The sequence below is a fragment of the Anarhichas minor genome, unplaced genomic scaffold (assembly GCF_050575085.1).
Source record: "Anarhichas minor isolate MPS153535 unplaced genomic scaffold, ASM5057508v1 ptg000042l, whole genome shotgun sequence".
NCBI classification, from domain to species: Eukaryota; Metazoa; Chordata; class Actinopteri; order Perciformes; family Anarhichadidae; genus Anarhichas; species Anarhichas minor.
The window spans coordinates 3,852,407-3,872,217 of NW_027466488.1; the positions used below are offsets into that span (position 1 = coordinate 3,852,407).

Consider the following 19,811-nt stretch of genomic DNA (forward strand, 5'->3'; position numbering starts at 1 on the left):
GTAACTTCATTAAAAATGTATAAGGTTTTTTAAAAGTGGGATCCTGAGATATTTCTGAAAACAGCCTGGAGGGAAAACTAACTAGGTCTTTGAATTGTCCCCAGAACACCTTGGTGCGCCTGCTCACTCTAATCTCTCTTTGTCCTGCATTTTACTTGAAAGACATCTGCAACATCACCATGAAATCTTTTTAAGGTGCTGCAAAGACCTCACAATCTGCGCCCAGCTGTTGAAATTCTCAAGATACAAGCAAAAGTACATTTTTCTTCAGAAAGATTCCTCCTGCCGGCTAAAAATCAGTGAGATTTTAGAACAATGTTAACGGATTTTGACCAATGTTCTCTAACAGATGGTGTGTAGCATGGAGCATGGCTGAGATTATGAATTCCATGCATGTGTAGCAGATTGTACTATCCTATCCATATGCCTGGGACCTCATTTTACTTGCACATTTACGAATGCTACAACATTGTACGCTGCACTGTACACCGACTTTACATCTATGATTCTGTAAATACATGAAATAAATATGCAGTAATGAAGAAATGAAAAGTAAACAATAGTTGCTGCAGCTGACAGACTGACATCATGGCTAATTTTCCATTAAAGGAGTTGTTCCGCTGTCTTTGATTCTGATGTTTTTGTGTCTTTATGATTTATATTTATGTCATTTCATGCTATTATAAATAACACCTGTGTAACTAACTTTATTTTTGCGCAGAAGGCTAGTTAGCTGTTGAAATGTTGAAAATACGTTTGTGAAGAATGACCTGATGATCTGTGTAATATCTTTAACGTTTTTAGGTAAACAACTACTGGTCAGTTCAAACGTTTTACAGCACATTTACGCTCACAACACGCTCAACAGTCAAAATAAAATGTAGGACTTTTATGACAATTATGTGGTTATTCAAAATATAATTTTGACACATTCTATTATTTCAGTTTTGGGTTTACTTGTTAAAATTACCACTGAGGCTGGATGATTTTGGATTTACTTCTGCTTACAAATGTAACTAACTTGTCCCTCTTCAAAATAAATGTACAAAGAAAACACAAAGAGACTAAATGTGAGTATCAAGTGGGCCGGTATTTCTGCACTGGAGCACCTTTAGAAGGTTAATCCAGCCATGCTGACATTGCACATTACTTGAACTATTACTTACTTTATGCTTTATAATGTTCCTTCATGGTTTGGAAGATACAGAGAGAGAGAGAGAGAGAGAGAGAGAGAGAGAGAGAGAGAGAGAGAGAGAGAACACAAGCAAGCCTACACACTTTAACACTTTAGTGACACAATTGTCACCTCAGAGTGAAATGTTTAATAGTCAAAATGTCCAATTACACCACGTGAGTCGTGTGTGCGCGTGGGTGTAGGCTATATATTTGCATGGTTTCCCACTCAGGAGGATGAACCAAACACCTGGACTACTTTGGGAGAGTTGTTGAAAGTCTTTGTTGAAGAGCATCAGTTAAAGCGTCTCCTCCCGGTGCCGTGAGTCTCGGAGCTTTGTTCAGGATCATGGAGGAACTGGCCCGCGAGAGCATCAACCTGCTGGCCCGGTCTGCGTCTCACGCGGACCCGCCGCGGCTCGGCTCGCTCGGCGCGGTGTTCATCATGCTGAAGTCTGCGCTCGGAGCCGGACTGCTCAACTTCCCCTGGGCTTTCCAGAAGGCGGGGGGAGTGACTAGTGCCGTCAGTGTGGAGCTGGTGAGGACCAAACTACTAACTGACCAACTGCTGTTGTTAAGTGTACTGTTTAATACAGGCTTGATATTAAAGGCCCTGCATGAATATACGTTCATGGGATTATTAGAAACGTTTAACAGCAAATGCCTCCATTGTATTGACCTGTTTCTTTATATATCTTGCTCGTCAAAAGCTTTTGGGGGCTTAGTTTGGCTTAGCCTGCAGACTGTGTATATAGGGTACATCCCAAGTCTCTTAATTGCATCCTCGTTTCCCTCACTTGCGTCTTTTCCTTGCGTTTTAGCAAGGAAACCATGCGAGGAGAGAGGAAACGAGGGAATGACAAATAAGAGACTTGAGATGTGCCCATAGCGACTCACCACCCCTCAGTCTCTCCCTGGTGTGAAAGAGGCACATTTTTTCACAGGTGAGCTCTAATGAAGCTTCCAGTTTAGGTGAGGCCCCGAACTTTCATTGCACTGCAGCAGAAAATGTGTGTGTGTGTGTGTGTGTGTGTGTGTGTGTGTGTGTGTCATGGATCGATTTGCATTCTGACTTTCCAAGAACAGGCCCAAGAGGTCTGGGGCTCCTAGAAGGAGCCTCTGATGGCTCTTGATCTCAATTTGAGTCCTTTTCCTGTTTATGTTCCTATAATACTACATCTACAAACAGTCTACTTTCAAAGTAAAACAAGTAAGGGAACCTACATTAGAATAGGCAGAATGATCTTTATGGGGCCCGTTGTTTAAGGATGCGTTCATGGTGTGTGTCCTGCAGGTTTCGCTGGTCTTCCTCATCAGTGGTTTGGTCATCCTGGGCTATGCCTCATCAGTCAGCAGACAGAAGACGTATCAGGACGTGGTGAGAGAGGTGTGTGGAGGAGCTGTGGGTCAACTCTGTGAAGTCTGTTTCTGCTTCAACCTCTTCATGATATGTGTCGCCTTCCTGGTGGTGGTTCAGGACCAGCTGGAGAAATGTAAGGGCTGAATGACGTTATATTATTTTCACGATGTAGGTTCTCTCGTTACTTACAATGGACCACTTGTTCAATGGCTGTAGCTTACAGGCTCCTACCTTCATTTTATTTTCACCTCTCTGTAAAGAAAGTATCCATAAACCGCGATGCCCCGGGTTTGAATCACCTTCGTTGCATCTCTCACTCCCTCGTATCATCTTTCTGCTCTGTCTCTGTTAGCTACAGCAGCTCAGTGTCGAAGGTGGAAAATAATTAATTGAACTGATGTTCTTAAATATTTTTAATTGGGGAATATGTCCATCCATGATATGCAGCTCATCTGTGTCCTTTCACATTAAAGCGATTCACTATATCATTCGGAACTATTGTATTGGATGCTTATGATAATGAATAATTCTGGGCCATATTGTCCTGACTGGTTTTACGTCATACTTTCAGGTATGACCGTTAATCAGGTATTAAATTACATTCTGTGTGGTATTTAAAATGTCTAATAAACCCTGCAAAAATCCTGGTCTAGGCCGGGAAAACATGGGACAAGAGTTTATTTGAAGGTTTGCAGATTAAATTGACAAGACTTCATCTTATCCAAACATTATTTCTCCAACCAGTTCATCACTGACTTAATGTCCTACTCTGTTTAACACTGTCAAAGACTTCTCCTGTCTCTTAGAGCCATTGTCACTAAACTTTTGTCCACACTAAACAGCCTTTATGGCGCTATCACCTGTTAAATAATAAATCAGAATCAGAAACACTTTTGTACATTGCAGTTGCTCTTGTATATAAGCATAAATAAATATAAGAAAAAATAGAAATACAAGACTACATAAAATGTAAATATAGGACTATGTAAACTAAGATCTAAATGTACATATTGCTACAATATATAACAGAGTATATGCAGAGAATACAACTGCATAACACAAACAAGGTATGAGAAATACAAGACATATTTGCAAATGTGTGCATCAAACACACAACAACATGTAACCACAGTGTAAATACGTGAGAAGTTAAAGATATTTGTGCTTGTATTGTAGCACAATGTTTTAATGTTATCATGTTATTAGGAGTTTGTGATCAATTTAGCAGCCATTTCCATATCAAAAAATTAATCTCTCAGACCACAAATCATCCGCACTTTAATTTTCATTCTAGCTAGTCTTAGACTAAAAACATGTGACTGGGAGCAATAATGCTATACCCTTTTTTCATTTTTCCCTTTGTCGTTTTGTCCATCTCAAACGCTTCAAATCCTTTTAATGTTTTTGCTCTGTTCCAATTTTAAACAGAGCACTTGATTGGATTTACAAACACACCACCTCCAAAAAATCCATCAATGTTTAGAGATTCTGCACAGAGCACAGTGCAAATGGAGCATTTAACTGTAGTGAGATTTAAACACGTATGCATGCATTTTTTTCATTATTCTCTATGTTCATCCCCAATGTTAATGCATTCATGTTGCAGCCATTTAAACAACATAAATCAGACTTTTAAGCAGGAGATAAAAAATAAATGAATCTGTAAATGATTCGGCGAGCACGCAGACTCTATTATATTCCTACTATTCTTATGTCTGCATGTTGCAGCATATAGATAGACTCTAATTTTCACTCTGACTTCTACCAGTGAGTCTTTCTTTGTATGAGACGGTGACTGGGTCCAGTGAGGGAGAGATGCCGTATCACTGGTACTCCGACCAACGGTTTGCCCTCTTCATCATGTGCCTCTTCATCATCTTACCCTTGTCCATCCCAAAAGAAATTGGCATCCAGAAATACACGAGGTATCTGTGGTCACAATGACATCCAGTCGAGTGTTTATCTTTATGTGATTTAATCAGAACCAGAAACGGTTTATTGCCAAGTACTTATGCATATACAAGGAATTTGGCTTGCTGCTTGGTGCATCACAATAAACCCAGTGCAATAGTACAAGACATTATTTAAAAATAAAAATATGAAAATGTACAATAGAATATGATAAACAAACAAAAAATAGAAGAGTATGTTAAGATAAGTCTGTTATTAAAGTGTATATTTAAAGGTTTTCTAACGGTTTTCTCCTTATGTCAGTGTGTTGGGAACGCTGGCTGCTACGTATCTGTGTGTGGCAGTGATTGTCAAATATTACATGATGGACAGCCACACTGTTATAATAACTCCAGAGCACAGCCAAGGGTCAGTAACACTGTTTTTAATGGATGCATTTCTGTTTGTGTGTTCATCATTGGCTTCTCATTTTATATAAACTGTTGAATTGTGTGCATCAGTTAATGTATGTGTGTGTGTGTGTGTGCTTGTTTTTTCAGTCTGAGTTCATGGGCTTCAATGTTCAGTGTCGTGCCGACCATCTGCTTTGGCTTCCAGGTAGGATCAACTTCGGGCTTTTAAGTCTGAAAGTAGTCAGTTAGACGTTTGGTATTCAAGTGGTTTAATATGGATTTGATATTGTCCAAATAAGAAAGCACAATGAAATGTAGGAGCACAAACCAACCAACAATAACAGATGAGCGAGTGGAGCATGAGGAAATTATTTAAATTTCATGTAGTGCTTTTGTCCGAATGCCGTATCATCGGAGGTCTTTGCGCTCTTCCCAGTATTCCTGTCATAATATAACTGGCAGTTTCTGATCGTAAAACATCTGAGCAATGAACGCTAATGCCTAACGGAGAAATGGATGCAAGACACATTTCTTTGCATTCTCCCTTTTAGCTAATATTTTGGGTTGCTATTATTGCTATTTGATTTGTGGTACTTTTACTTGTGGCCTTGCATACCTTTCAGAATGTGCCTGTTATCTTTTTCCTGCTTTTCATTTTCATGCTAGATAACAGTCAAATGATCAACGATGATTAACAATGAATCTATACGACCATATTAAACATTTGCTCAACTCCTGTTTACATACACAAACACTTATTGTGGCATGTATAGCCATAGTAATACAAATATTCATATTTTGGGAACAGAAGTAGCAGATAATAAATGTATCCCATATAATATAATATATAATATATCCATGTATGGAGGTATGCTAAGTAAGTTATTCAATGTTCAAGATACTCAAAAAACTACTAGAAAGCAGCATGACTCTGGATAACTTGATAGAAAAAAGTCCCCTAAACTGACTCTAGTGTCACTTTGAGTGTCTGTGTGTGTTTGCAGTGCCATGAAGCCTGTATTACGATCTACAGCAGCATGGAGAACCAGAACCTCTTCCACTGGGTGATCATCTCTGTGGTCTCCATGATTTTCTGTTTACTCATCTACACTCTAACCGGTGAGTTCAACTCTAAAGCGTCGACCTCTGTGCATTATGTGCTCACCTGAAAGCTGCGAATCACATTTGCTCCCTCTCTCATCTCCAGGTGTGTACGGCTTCATGACGTTTGGACGAGCGGTTGCCTCTGATATTTTGATGTCATATCCAGGAAATGATGTGGTCATGATCATCTCCAGACTACTTTTTGGAATATCAATCGTCACCATCTATCCTATTATTCTTCTTCTGGGGAGGTGAGCGACGCCGGAGTTCGTTTGTTTTGTGTGTGTGTGTTTTAACATCTAACATGTTGTTTCTTTCTGTGTGTGTGTGTGTGTGTGTGTGTATGTGTGTGTGTGTGTGTGTGTGTGTGTGACAGATCTGTCATCCTGAACCTGATGCTGCGTATTCAAAGAAATCATCGGGGAATCGTCACTCATTCGTTTGAGAGTCGCTGCAGAGTAGTTCTCACTGTGATCTGGATCACCATCACTCTCCTCATTGCCATGTTCGTCCCCGACATGGGGGAGGTCATCAGTGTCATCGGAGGAATCAGCGCCTTCTTCATCTTTGTTTTTCCTGGTATGTAAACAAACGTAACATATGTATATGTGTATTTATCTCTGCTTGTAATGACATGATGTGTAATGCATGGCTTTACATTTATATATGTTTTATATTTGTTATATCTTATCATTAGTTTCCTGTAAATCACTTAGAGTTGGACTCACCTGTATGGAAGGTGCTATGCAAGTAAAGTTTGGTTTGTGTGTTACAGGTCTTTGCTTATTGTTCACAATGCAAACTGAATCTGTCACTCCAAGAGTCAGGTGAGTGAGGACCTATAGACTCATATGTGCATGAGATTATTCTGATAATTCTTTTATTTGAAGGTCCATCACTTTCAGAATTATTTCCTAGTAATTTCCAAATAAATTCCTGGAAAGAACAATGTAATTGGTACAAATTACCGGGTAAATAAATAGTGTTTAACTGATACACTTCCAATTAATTAATTCCAACTGCTATCGTAACCTAAAGAGTCACTTCACAGCCGACTTAGCTCAAAATGCTAGAATGTAAATTAGTTTACAGGCAAACACACAATTCAAAATATATGGAAAATACATTTTCAGATAATGAATGAATAATGAATGTATATTTTCCTGGGTTTAAATGGAGATTTTCTTGCAAGGAAATTTCTATTTTTTTCTATAATAAGTACCAAATTACATTTCTAGGAAATTATTTGGAAATTACAAAATTGAATTTTAGCAAATTAAACCATAAACAAGTTAAACGAGAGGGGTTTCGTGGAAAACAGTTGCTGGTCATAGAAACAGGGCAGCGAGGTCACATGCTGCAGAGTAACAATTACAAAAGTGATGCTAGTTATCAGTCGGCAACAATCTGCTCAGTCATCACCATTCAAGTTCACAAAGTCCTTCTTTTAGAGTTTGGACTGTGTTGTCCCCCAGGAAAGAAAGACAACGTATAAAAAAAGTGTCTCTTATATTGTAGAATAGAAATGGCTTGAAGGTCGGGAAGGCCTCTATGGGTATCGATATCCATTAGATCCATTTTAACATGAGGATGTGTGAAGAAAAAATAAGTTTATTAATGACTATTACTGTCAGGAAGAAGATTCAAATTGTTGCCTAATAACTTGTTGTTAAAAGACTTCTTTCTGTTGATGTCCCTTGTTCTTCTTTGCAGGGTTATTTTATCGGTTTGGGGAGTCATAACCGTTGTAGTTGGAGTCTTCATCTTTGGACAGAGCACCACCATCGCTGTCATGGAGCTTTGCAACAAATTCTGATTTTCAATAATATACTTTTAGTATATTAGATGAGTATTCACAAAGTGTTGCCTCTTTGAGTCTTCATTATGCTTGCAAACGCCTGCCAGGGGGCAGCATTGTACTACGGAAGAATCATTTATTTATCTGCATAGTCATTCATTCATTCATATATGTATGCAATTGCCTGTTGGAGACACAGATAAAAGAAAAAATTGTTCTTATTATTGTTATCATGGTGCCAGGGATCATTTTGACGATAGAGTGCCACCGTTTTATCAAGCAAGGCATTGCTCCTTTTTCTATGTACATAGATAGATTGTGTGGCCTTGAAATGCTTGTTTACATGTACCAGATGATAACATCATCAATAGTATAAAGATTTTTTTTTCTTTCAAGAACATGATTGTTATCCTTCCTCTGCATTTGTCTAGTGCCTTGCTCTCCTCTGACCTCCACATGGCCTGAATCACATGAGTGATTTACATCTGAAGCTTTCATTGAGCACAGATTGATGGCTGAGGTATGCTGGATATCACTGTTTATTGTTTATTGGCTTTCAGTTTAAAGGAGTTATGGCACGCACTCTGTGGGCGTGCACATGCTCACACATGTGTGTTGGTGTATGAGTGTGTAATGATTTACAGTAAATCTAGAAAATGGGCGCTGTATATCTGTAGGGTGTGGTGAAAGCAACATATCAGCCATGCTAACTTCAGATAGGAGCCTACTTATCTATCTGAACACACACACAAAATAAGAACTACAGTCTAAAAACACACAGCAGCTACTGATAAACGCTTCAGCTTGTTGTATATATGTGTCATCCCGTGCAGCTTTAATGTCCTGAGGGAAAAAACCTGAAACTGTGATACTCTACTTGTGTTTAGCTCATGGGATTATATTTCAACCTGCTGGCCAAATGACTAAATCCACTAAATGCAGGGAAAAGAAAATCCTTGAAAATCACACAAACTCCTTGAATCCTACAGCTGCACTCTCTGTCAAAGGCAACTCTGCAGTCCTGGGAAATACAACTAACAGACATGGGGATACCAAGAGCTTAGCACTCAAGTTCTGTTTAACTCGTTTCATAATTTTATGCCTCCGGAAATTAAAGAATGGCCTACCTAGCTAAGGTATGACTTCACAACAGCCATTGCTTTGTGTCGTACCAAGAAAATAAAAAACTAAAATAGGTGTCTACAGCCATGCTAGTGACTCTGTGAGGCTGAACTTACAGTGGTGACTTGAGCTAGCATTGGCATGCTAACACACGCACAATGATAATGCTAACATGATGTTTAGCAAGTATAATGTTTATTAAGCAAAGTCTAGCATGTTAGCATGCTAACTTTTGCAAGTTCTTGCAAATTTTGTGTTGTATCTACATGGTTGAATGCACTTATTGTAAGTCGCTGTGGATAAACGTAATGTAATTTTCTATTAGCACAAAACACAAAGTACAGTTGAGGCTGATGGGAATACAGGTTGAAGAATACAGAAAACAAATTGAAACATTGACCTGATGGTGGCTCTAAAGGAAAGGTCAGTAAGTTATTACATTTCAGCCTGAAGGGAACATGAATGTCTGTCTGGGCAACATTTCAATCTATCTAATAATGGTTGAGATATTTCAGTCTGGACCAAAGAGGTGGACCAACCGACCAGCCAACACTGCTATCCACCAGCATGGCTGAAAATCATCCATTATTCTCTGCATTACATTATCTTTTCATTTTCCTCTGCCTGTGAAATATAATTTCCAGTCCTCATTATTATGTTGTCCCCTGTAGCTACTTTGTTTTTGAAAGATTACTTGTAATGCAGGGCCTAAAGGCTTCTCAAAGGCCTAATTAATGAAATGGCAATTTGCAGCAACGTCCCTTTTAAATGTTAATTTTTTCTGATAAGAGCGTCAGCAAGAGTCCTGAATGATTCTTTGACTGTGTGTGTGCGTGTATGCGCGTGTGTGTGTATGTGTGTGTGTAGTCTCTCACAGTCACTGTCACACCGATAGTAATCTGGATGCCTTTTGGGTTCAGAATGAAAAAAAAGCTATTAAGCTCCTGTTTAATTTGCAGATAGCCTGCAGTTTTATGACCAAACGAAAAGAGGGATGTTACTGTATCACTGTGTGTGTGTCTAATGGTGTATTGTATGCATGACATGGTTGTGTGCATGTATTATGACCTTGTTTTCTTTCAAGGTTATGACCAGCAGGCTGAGATCATTGTGATGGTGATAACATGCGTCCATCACTTTGCTGCTCAGGCCTTTATTGAAGTAATGACAGCAAATCTTTGACCTCCGGGCTGAACTCTGCGAAATAATCGCTGCAGTGGCAATGAGCTCAGGTGAAGGAGAGGCCTCCATCACCTTGTGTGAGTGCAGCAGATCAGGAGAACACTAAATCCTGTTTGTAATACTAGAAGCTCTCTTATGTCTCGAAATGTATTAACAGTGTTTCTCCTCTGCTAAATAGCTTTTTTTATTGAATCTATAAACAAATAATTGTGTGCAAATAAGCCATAATGACACAAATGACATATTTAATTGCACAGTGAACAAGATAACTTCATAGTCTACTTACAATCTACTAATTAGATTAGAAAAATTTGAAAATGAATGTAACAGACGTTTAGTTAAGCTGAAATTGGAATGTGCATATTTCTGTGACATGGAAATAAAAATATACTTGCAAAGATCCTTTCAATTTCACACCCTCTGATAGATGTGTTTCTTTAAAAAAAAATCTCTCTCAAACCAAAGAGAGAGAGACAAACAAACTGTGAGACTCTGATGCCACTTGAAATCGGACATAAGAGGATTTGCAGGTCTACAAAGCCCCAGAAACTTGACTAATTACATTTGCTTTGGAAGTTAGATATGATGTATATGTACAGAAAAAAATATAATTCAGAATTAATTACATCATTGCGTTTACACACGTGACTATGAAAAACAACGAAGCAACTGCATGATAAATGTATTCTCCCTGTCATGAGCAGTTGGGCTTCCCGATATCAGACAGAATTGTCAACTCAAACTTGGTGGAGTGGGCGTATTTCAAAGGTCTGGACCCAGGCAACAATTGTGCTTCATTCGGCCACTTTCTTTTATCTCTCCATCCAATTACAGTGAAGTGATGACTGCAGCATTCACATTTTTTTGGTAAAAAAAAAAAGCTTCCTGACAAAAAAACATGAAATATGGACCACAGTGACTTTTGTCCCCTTTAATGTAATCACAAGATATATATTTATTTAGTTGTTAAAATTACGTTAAAATCTTAATTGTGTTTTCAAATTGTTGCAATAAATAATGCAATAATTTATTTAAATGTTATGTATCTATAACACAGAGGACCTCTGAAAATAAATGCATGTGTCAGGTTGTAACAGCTGAAGGAAAACAGGTGAACTAAATGGTTGATTGAGTACATTTCTGTTAGTAAATAAAGATTCAATGTAATGTGTAATATAGCCAATGATTCCATATAGACAGAAGATACCAGTTAAAACTGAGACAGTCATGTCAGTATTGTCCCTAATGTCTTGAACCTCTGATATCTATGAATAAAAAGACTAGTAAATGCAGGATAACCACCGCTTCACCATTATCTCGAATAAGGTGCTGGAAGTATCAAAAAGCTCAAACTGATAGATATACACTTTAATGTGTTCTCCGCATAGATTTAAGTGAATGAATACAAAACTAAAAGCCTACAGCCACGCTATCAGCTCTCCAAGTCACAGGAATGCTTTGAGCTAAATGCTAACATCACAATGGCAATGGTGTCTTTGGTGGTGTTTGAGCCTTGGAAAAGCTATCAACAGAGAGGAAACAACCAATCCAGGGAAACACAGGTTTTTGGAAGTTGAGTCACATCCATAACAATCAAAAAATAGGCAGAAGAGGTTTCCAAATCTACGATATGCAAAATGGAACAGCATACCATCTAAAGTGAAGATAAATGGCTGAGTTATTTAACTCTATCTTACGGTTTTGCAGCTGGATGTTCAGGAGGACACTTAAAGTGCAGCGTCATGGCCGAGTCACACAATTAGTTTGTTAGTTGAGACCTGAGTGAACTGAATGCTGGAGGGAACTGGCTAGAAGTGGCTGCCCTTTCGGAATAATATACCACATTGAGTATAGATGCTGTCGGCCTCTCTTCCCATTTGCAGAGCACATTTAATTATTTTCATAGTCACACACGACCTTTAAAACCTCCAATCTCTTTAATATCAATTGTGATATACAGTATACGCTGTTGTATTTGATTTGAATACTGTAAATTGAGAGCTTTCTTTGTCCCTGAGGGCATATTTGTTTCTTCTTTTTTTTTTACATGGCTCTGCGTACCTTTCCAAACAAATATTAAGGTCAGCCCTCGTTGATAGGACTGCAGAAATAGATTCTTTAATTAAATCCTGTTTTGCAGTAAACAAAAGTTTTGATTGTGCATTTCCAAAATAAGCTATTTATTTTTCCCCAAACCTCTTCAAATCCTTCCTCAACCTGCATTTGGATAGTACTGTAGGAGCATTAAGAAATAGAAGGATATCTTCACAAAACACACATTAATATTACAAGAGGTGTCATTTTTTTAGCAATAAATTGGCCGACAAAATGTTTAAACCCACCATTTGTTGAAATCCTAACTGCACATGGATATCCCAAAGGTTCATTATTTATGTATGAGACTCCTTCTGTGAGTGTCCTGTTTTTACATAGCCACATATTTCTTATTAAAGTCTGAATTATTCTGAGCAGCATAGGTGATATGAAGTATATTGGATGTGGAGGAAAGTGAATGCAGTGATACAAACAGTTTGTAAAACCCATTCAAACATGGCGTTAAACCAAGTTTCCATCAGCTCACACTGCAGAGAGGTCTAATAATTATATAACATGATGACACAGATCAGTTCACTGGGGATAATCTGGCTGGAAAGCTGCACACACAAGCAAATCCAGTAGAATAGAGGATCATACAGTCAGAGACTCAAATTCTTCTGAATTCACTCATAAAATGAAAGTTAGAATAGTTCAACGCCAACCTTTATATTTAGTCATTCTCTTATTGTTATTTGTCAGAAAAATCCCAAATAGCCACATCATTAGAATAATGAAGCAATAACTGATGCATGTGCTGAATCAGAATCAAGAGTAATAATCTGTGCTAATGAATCAACAAAAAAAAAACTCAAAACAGTGGATAAACTAGTTAAAGCACCAAAGGAAAATATTCTGGGGATGAATTAATATTCAGTGTAAGATTTCATGAGATAACTAGCTTCATTTGGTGTATTGTTCTGTATTGTTCATTGTTGCAGCTTCGTGCTACCTGACAGCCGAAGGATTTTTTTCTGACTGTAAACGATGGAAGAATTGAATTGCAATACAATATATATTAAAATGTCCTTTTCAAATCATCACACCCTATTTGCTCTGTTATTTAATCTTCCTACACTCTCTGCAAATCATGTTTTCCTTATGTGTATTTCTGTATACAAGATAACATTTTATTTTCAAACTAATTCCTTCTCAACCAGCCAAACATTTTCATCCCTATAAACATCCTAGAGAAGCTGGCTGCCACAAGATCAGGTTCCATGTCTGCTGTCTTGTCTGCAGCCAGGTCCTTCTAAAAAATATATAACTCAATTTTTAATAAAATATAGGGATACCTTATGGAATTATCTTTGTCATCCCTACAGAGCATATCAAAACTGCATCCTCTATCTTCGAAAATGAAATATTGGTGAGTAAATAAGTATATTAATTCAAGTAATGCAATAAAGTACAATTTTGAGGTACTTGTACTTTATTTGATAATTTCCAGCTTCTGCTACTTTAAACTTCTACTCCACTACAATTCAAATGCAAATATTGTCCTGTATATATAGTACCCCACTACATTATTTGATAACTTTAGTTGCTTTGCAGATTGATATTAATAATACAAATTACCATAAACAAATAAATTATGATTTCATATTATAAATATAAAAGACACACACGTATTGATCCCTCGGGGGAAATTCACATGCTACCCAGCAGAAAATAAAGCAATTCAAATTAACTCCACCTTTAACAGTTGTAACAAGAAAGTGATGAACACATTAATGTGTCAATAATTAAAACTAAATGATATAATGTATATTCTCCTGTAATTTCAATACGCCATTCTACATTATAAGTATTTTTTCTAAATTTTGACGCTAATATTTTTGCCCTCTCTTTCTCTTCACTGTTATTTTGATGGCATTTGTTTTGTTTTTACCAAATAAAAAAGTGACATATTCCTTTAAGAGAGGCCCCGCCTTCTCAACTTTGCGCATGCGCAGTGTTGTCCTGAGTCACGTGAAAGCGTGGTTCCGTTCCCTGACAGCAGCCACAGTCCGGTGAGTTTGTGTTCAGTTGGTTTCAGGCTCCTGGTGTCTCTCCTATCGACAGACAGCTCCTCAGACCTCAGACGTTTACCTCTGAGAGACTTTAGGAGGCAAAGAGTGTCAGAAAAGGTCACTCATGGCCGACTTTAGGAGACACAACTCGGCCATGCGCACTGCGCCTGAAGGAAGCGACCCATTCAGCTTCAGTACTGATGGTGCTCAGTAGGAAATATAAAGCAGTCCAGTTACTATTGTTGCTAGAATGTTTCATTTCAAGCATCCTATTGTTCGCAAGAGTTGATGTCTTATTGCGTCTTTTTTTATTAATATGTCGATAATGTTTTTGTATTAGCTGATTAGGCATACGAATAAAGTGCCATAAGTATTTAGCAAATTACTTAAAACCATAAATGGATTATTCACATTTCTATTTTTTTTTTCCAATAATTTGACTCTAGCTGGTAAGCCTGCAACTAATGCTGAGCTAGTATTCATTGGTATGTCATCGTATGTGTTTTTACTTTTAGATTCTCTACAGTCACATCTGAGAGGATAAATTCAGACCTAATTAAAACCTACTTAATTATCACTCAGCTCAACTTATCTCAAGTCTCTTTATCGCCTTCCTAAATCTCTTTTATGCTTAAACTGTCACATCAGGCTGTTCTTCTTGCTAGTTCATGTAAACGGCAGCTAAAGGAACACAGCAGGAAGCAGACGACTTTAATACAAGTGGTGCTTAACAATATGATTGATGAGGAATAATTAATGAATGTGCCAGCCATGTGCCACATATTGCCATACATCACTGACTCACTGCAGACTAATCAAGAAGTGATCCAGAAGTGGCCCGTGTTGTCCTCTAAATCATGTGCACATGAGCCGAGGATTAGCTCCGGGGTTGATTTGATTCTGATTGTAAATTATTTTTACGTAATGAATAAGAAATTGCTCAATATTTACATGAATTGTTATAAATAAAGGTTTCAGGACACCGTCTCACCATCACAGACTGTCCTGTTTCAGTCATATTCTGGTAAACAAACACGACTAAACCGTCTCGTAGAACCATGTATCTCCAAATGTCTCCCCCAAAACTGAAGGAATTAAGTGCCCCTCCAAGGGTTGAGAACATTCTCCTACTTTTTAAGATAAATAATTTAAAAACTCACTGGGTTGTCGAAAGGATAAACTGCAACCAAGCTGAATACATGGCTTCCACAGTACAACAACAAAACCTTTAATCTAACTTCCTTTATGTAGTATTCATGTGTTGATACGATGTATTAGAGGAGGCCGTGTGTTGTAGAAAACCTCTTGATATTGTGGGTAAAGCTCTGGCCTGGTGAGGTAATCACCAGTATTTACAATCTGCCCGGTTGCCTGAGGGCGCCACATCATAATCAGTCGACATAAGTAATTCAACACCACTCATGCATGTCGAGAAGAATGAAGGGTTGCAGAGCCGGGCCTCTGTAATGTATAATTCACTGTGAAATGTTCTGTTGGCTGTTCTTAAGATTGACTGCCTTTGGCATGTAAGCAAGTCACATAAACCCGGAACAGTCTGGTGGTTTACCTTAAAACACAAAAGTGGATAACGCAGGTTTTAATCATTTGGAACTCCTCTTGTCCTGCTTTTAAAAGGTGTGGAGGATGAGCTCAGGCAGTGGGACCAGGAGGAAAGTCTGCAAGCTGCAGCATTTCAGCAACACGGTGGCGTTTGAGCCTGAAACGCTGACCGAGATTCAAGGTATTTTTAGTAAAATCAGAACATATGTGAAACCTTCAGACGAGGAGTGGTGCATCCCCGACCCAAACGCCGCTCTGAGCCACTCTGCGGAGGAGCACCGCGGGCTGCAGGTCCTGAAGGCGTCGCTGAACGAGGTCAAGAACCAGCTCAGTGACAAGAACGTCGAGGTCTGGCATCAGCACACCAACTCCACCAATCGCGCCGGGAAGGTGATCGCCGCCGTGCGTTCTGCGGCCAACGCGGAGATCTGCACTCAGGCCTGGTGCAAGTTCTCTGAGATCCTGGGAACCTTCAACCTTCTTCCAGAGGAGGCTCTTCAAAATGGGGAGCTGAACACGGTCCACCTGTGTGAAGCTCCAGGGGCTTTCATAACCGCCCTGAACCACTACCTCAAAACCAGCGAGTCCACGCGCTACTGTGACTGGAGCTGGGCCGCCAACACTCTCAACCCGTACCACGAGGCTAACGGCGGCGGCGCGACGATCGCAGACGACCGGTTGATCGCTAACACGCTGCCCTGGTGGTTCTTTGGATCAGATAACACCGGCAACGTCATGATCCAGAACCATTTGCTGGAGCTGCAGGCGTTTGTGGCTAACATGCACAGAGTTGACGTGGTGACGGCAGACGGCAGCGTTGACTGTCAGGAGAAGCCCGATGAGCAGGAGGCGCTGGTGGCGTCGCTGCTTTACTGCGAGGTCACGGCCGCACTGCTGCTCCTGAGCCCCGGCGGCTCCTTTGTGCTGAAGATGTTCACCCTGTATGAACACTCCTCCGTCTGCTTACTCTACCTGCTGACCTGCTGTTTCCGCTCCGTCAACGTCTTCAAACCCGCCACCAGCAAGTCGGGCAACTCTGAGGTTTACGTCGTGTGTCTGAACTATGAAGGCAAGGAAGCCGTGAGGCCCCTGCTCTCCAAACTGATTCGCAACTACGGACCACATCTGGCCGACCGAGAGGCGCTTTTCCCAAACTCGCTTGTCCCGGAGTCGTTTCTGAAGCAGCATGAGGACGTGTGCTCGTACTTCCACGCGCTGCAGGTGGAGACGATCACAGAGAACCTGCGACTGTTTGAAGGAATGAGCAGCGAGCAGAGGCAGCGTCTCGACTACATCAGGGACTGTACGGCTCAGGAATACCTTCAGCGCTTCCAGGTAGGATATCTGTAGAGGCCAGTCTGTCTGGAGGTTCATGCTTCACCTTTGAAACGGCAGTTAGAAATGATTTAAACAAAGGTACGATTGGTAGAGGTTCCAGAGCCTTCGATCGTAATAACACCGTCTTCGTCAGCAGATGGAGTTTGCTCAGTTGTTATGGAATTGTAGACTATATTTATTTCTTTACTTTTTAAGGAATTTTAGGGTCAATTTCAAGTCTTCAATTCAGTTGAATTTGAAGTCCTTCTACATGTATTTTCCCAATGAGAAATGTGGCCAGAACAACTGCAGAGCAGTGTAGAGTCTTCATGGGTTTTAAAATGTGTACCTGACCTGAACAGACTTTACAACAACTAAACCCAGACCCGAAAAATGAGACCTGAACAGACCAGAAGTTCAAAAGTAGCCGTCCTTTGCAGGTACACCAGTTTGTGTTTAAACCCACGTAGAGCCTTCCCTCTGTTCCCATGTTCAGCTCTGCAGAAGATGGAAAACCTAAGTGGTTAATTTTAGATATCAATTGCTTGGTTCATACAGTAACAGAGGTTTAATGTTTTAGCAACTGGACAGTGGGGTTCAAAGCAATAAAAGCTTTCAGAAAGTCTAAAACCCAACATGATCAAGTGTCTCTGTGTGTAGGTGAGCTTCCTTCCACGGAGTCGATGGCTCTCTCGTAACACGGTGAGTCCCGCCTGCTGCAGCGTCTCAGCGGGCCGACCTCTGGGACAGAAGAAGCAAACAGGCTCCTTCAATGAGCGGAGGGAATTGCAGAGCCTGAGCTGGAGGGAGCGCATCGAGAGGGGTTGCCATGCCCCCTGGATACAGAGACACTGCGCCGAGGCCTTGGGGACGGGCTGCGTGCTGGAAGGACCCCTGTCCGGGTGTCGTGTGGATTCGTGGTACGTTATCGTCGGAGCTGCGCTGCCTGCTATCAGAAACTCTGCGTTCTGTGACGGAGGGTTGTTGAACCACTTGAACGAAGCCCTGATGGACGCAGCAGTAGACTGGACTCGCGCACCTCCCTGTGACTCTTGCCACGCGGTTTGCGCGGCCTCCATCTTGTCCGACGTTGCAGGTCTTTGCGTCTTCCCAGCTGACAGTGATGGGAACAGAAAGCAGAGACGGTGTTTGGTGTTTGGCAGCTGCTCCGTGTGGGATGCCTGTGAAGGCCAACTGGGGGATTTAGTCTTAACATTCTCTGCGGAGCCTTCAGCTCCTCCAAGGGGCTGCATCCCGCTGCACGACGGTGATCCGCTGTACCAGCAGCAGCTCCTGGGTTGTGTTGTGTTCTCCCTGCAGACACTGAACTCTGGGGATGCCCTGCTGCTGCCTGTGTTTTCTGCCTTTACCCGTGTCACCGCAGCTGTTGTGCTCTGTCTGCATGCATGTTTTCGCTCAGTCACGTTCAGGTGTCCGCCCCCACCCGGCATAGTCGGGACGGTGCTTGTGTGTGCTGGTTTCTGCCCCGAAGCTGCTGCAGGACTGCTCCCTGTTCTTACTGACGTCCATCACCGCATGGGTCAGCTGTTAAGAGGAGAGGAGGACTCGGGTAGAAATCTGCCGTCTGGGCGTCACAGTCAGGTGTTGCAGTTTGTTCCCATGGAGGAGCTGCTCACAGGAGGACTGACTGAGTTCCTGCGGACCATGAACTCTAAAATCATCCAGCAGCAGCTGCATTCGCTCATGCAATCATAGTGCAGTTGAGTGAGCTAAGTTCCTGCAGGAGCCAGATGCAGCGAGCAATTAATCTGTCTCCAGTGAGCTCCTCCAGAGCGGAGTTATAAGCAGGCTTCACCTCTAGGGCACCGATAATCAAAGTTTGTATGTTATCTCAGTAAAAAACATTTCACACATTTTTGTGTTTTCTTTTGTGGTGAATTAACCATTGTATCGACATTGCTTGCCTCCTCATGTGCAAATGTTCCACCAGAACAAGTTCCTATCTTTTGTAAGGGCATCGTCGCTGCATCCTTGGCTACGTGCCGCCCAAGATGATTGTGATTGGTGAATTACAAACAAGACGGAGCGTTTTTCCCCCTAAAGCAGAATGATAATGGGTGCAGCCAGACCTTTCTCCAGAGATGTGGAGCGAGACTAAGTGAGCTGTGGCTCTGGGCTACATGCTATCGCCGTCACAGTCCGTTTTATTCTCGTTGACTGTTTTTTTTCCAGCAGTTAGTCACTGAATCATTTTGTATGCCGTCGTTTAGCATTGCACCGCTAGAACATTGTCGGGATCAAAATTGATGCTGCACAACCAGAGGTCAGCTCTTTTTACTTCTTCCACGTTAAAACCACGTTATTTTCGGCCGATATTGACATTTACAGAAATAAAGATTTACTCTTGAAAAGGAGAATTGTGAAATGAAATGACATAAAGTTAATATCCAATCAAGTTATTATGAATAAAGGATTAAATCATATTTCATAATGTGTTTTAATACTTCAATTATTTCATAAATTGTTGGTTCATTTATATATTTTACACAATTTTGTCAAGATCATTTATTTTCGAAAGCCTTTTTAATTTATTTTTGTTTTAATAAACAAAAAAAGCTTCTGAAAGATAAGCTTGTCAGTGCTCTGTGATGGTGACTATTTCTTATGTACATATACGCTGATATATCCATATGCATCTATGTCATTATTTATGTTCCAACAAATCTAAGTGTGCGACATACAAAGCTTTTGATAACCTGCAGGCGACGACATTGTCTGATGATACAAACTTGCAGTGCATGAAAATGCAAATTACTTTCAGCACT

General features: G+C 40.4%; 2 protein-coding genes across 2 annotated transcripts; both read left to right on the forward strand.

The window, feature by feature from the left end:
* Positions 1–1,522: 1,522 nt before the first annotated feature.
* Positions 1,523–7,756, forward strand: slc38a8b (solute carrier family 38 member 8b). The gene is made up of 10 exons (XM_076110193.1): positions 1,523–1,711; positions 2,468–2,666; positions 4,302–4,458; positions 4,748–4,852; positions 4,984–5,041; positions 5,841–5,955; positions 6,044–6,191; positions 6,317–6,519; positions 6,716–6,767; positions 7,654–7,756. The coding sequence occupies exons 1-10, from the start codon at positions 1,523–1,525 to the stop codon at positions 7,754–7,756; spliced, it is 1,329 nt and encodes a 442-aa protein (XP_075966308.1).
* Positions 7,757–14,091: 6,335 nt separating this feature from the next.
* cmtr2 (cap methyltransferase 2) lies at positions 14,092–19,477 on the forward strand. Its single transcript, XM_076110116.1, has 3 exons — positions 14,092–14,148; positions 15,784–17,043; positions 17,686–19,477. The coding sequence occupies exons 2-3, from the start codon at positions 15,793–15,795 to the stop codon at positions 18,739–18,741; spliced, it is 2,307 nt and encodes a 768-aa protein (XP_075966231.1). The 5' UTR covers positions 14,092–14,148; positions 15,784–15,792; the 3' UTR covers positions 18,742–19,477.
* Positions 19,478–19,811: the final 334 nt, after the last annotated feature.

What these genes read in the sequence shown, in the direction of transcription:
- cmtr2 (XM_076110116.1), top strand. Translation starts at nt 15,793, where the DNA reads ATGAGCTCAGGCAGTGGGACCAGGAGGAAAGTCTGCAAGCTGCAGCAT. An exon ending in AATACCTTCAGCGCTTCCAG is followed by an intron (nt 17,044 to 17,685) that starts GTAGGATATCTG and finishes CTCTGTGTGTAG; the next exon opens with GTGAGCTTCCTTCCACGGAG.
- slc38a8b (XM_076110193.1), top strand. Translation starts at nt 1,523, where the DNA reads ATGGAGGAACTGGCCCGCGAGAGCATCAACCTGCTGGCCCGGTCTGCG. An exon ending in GTGCCGTCAGTGTGGAGCTG is followed by an intron (nt 1,712 to 2,467) that starts GTGAGGACCAAA and finishes TGTGTCCTGCAG; the next exon opens with GTTTCGCTGGTCTTCCTCAT. An exon ending in ATTATTCTTCTTCTGGGGAG is followed by an intron (nt 6,192 to 6,316) that starts GTGAGCGACGCC and finishes TGTGTGTGACAG; the next exon opens with ATCTGTCATCCTGAACCTGA.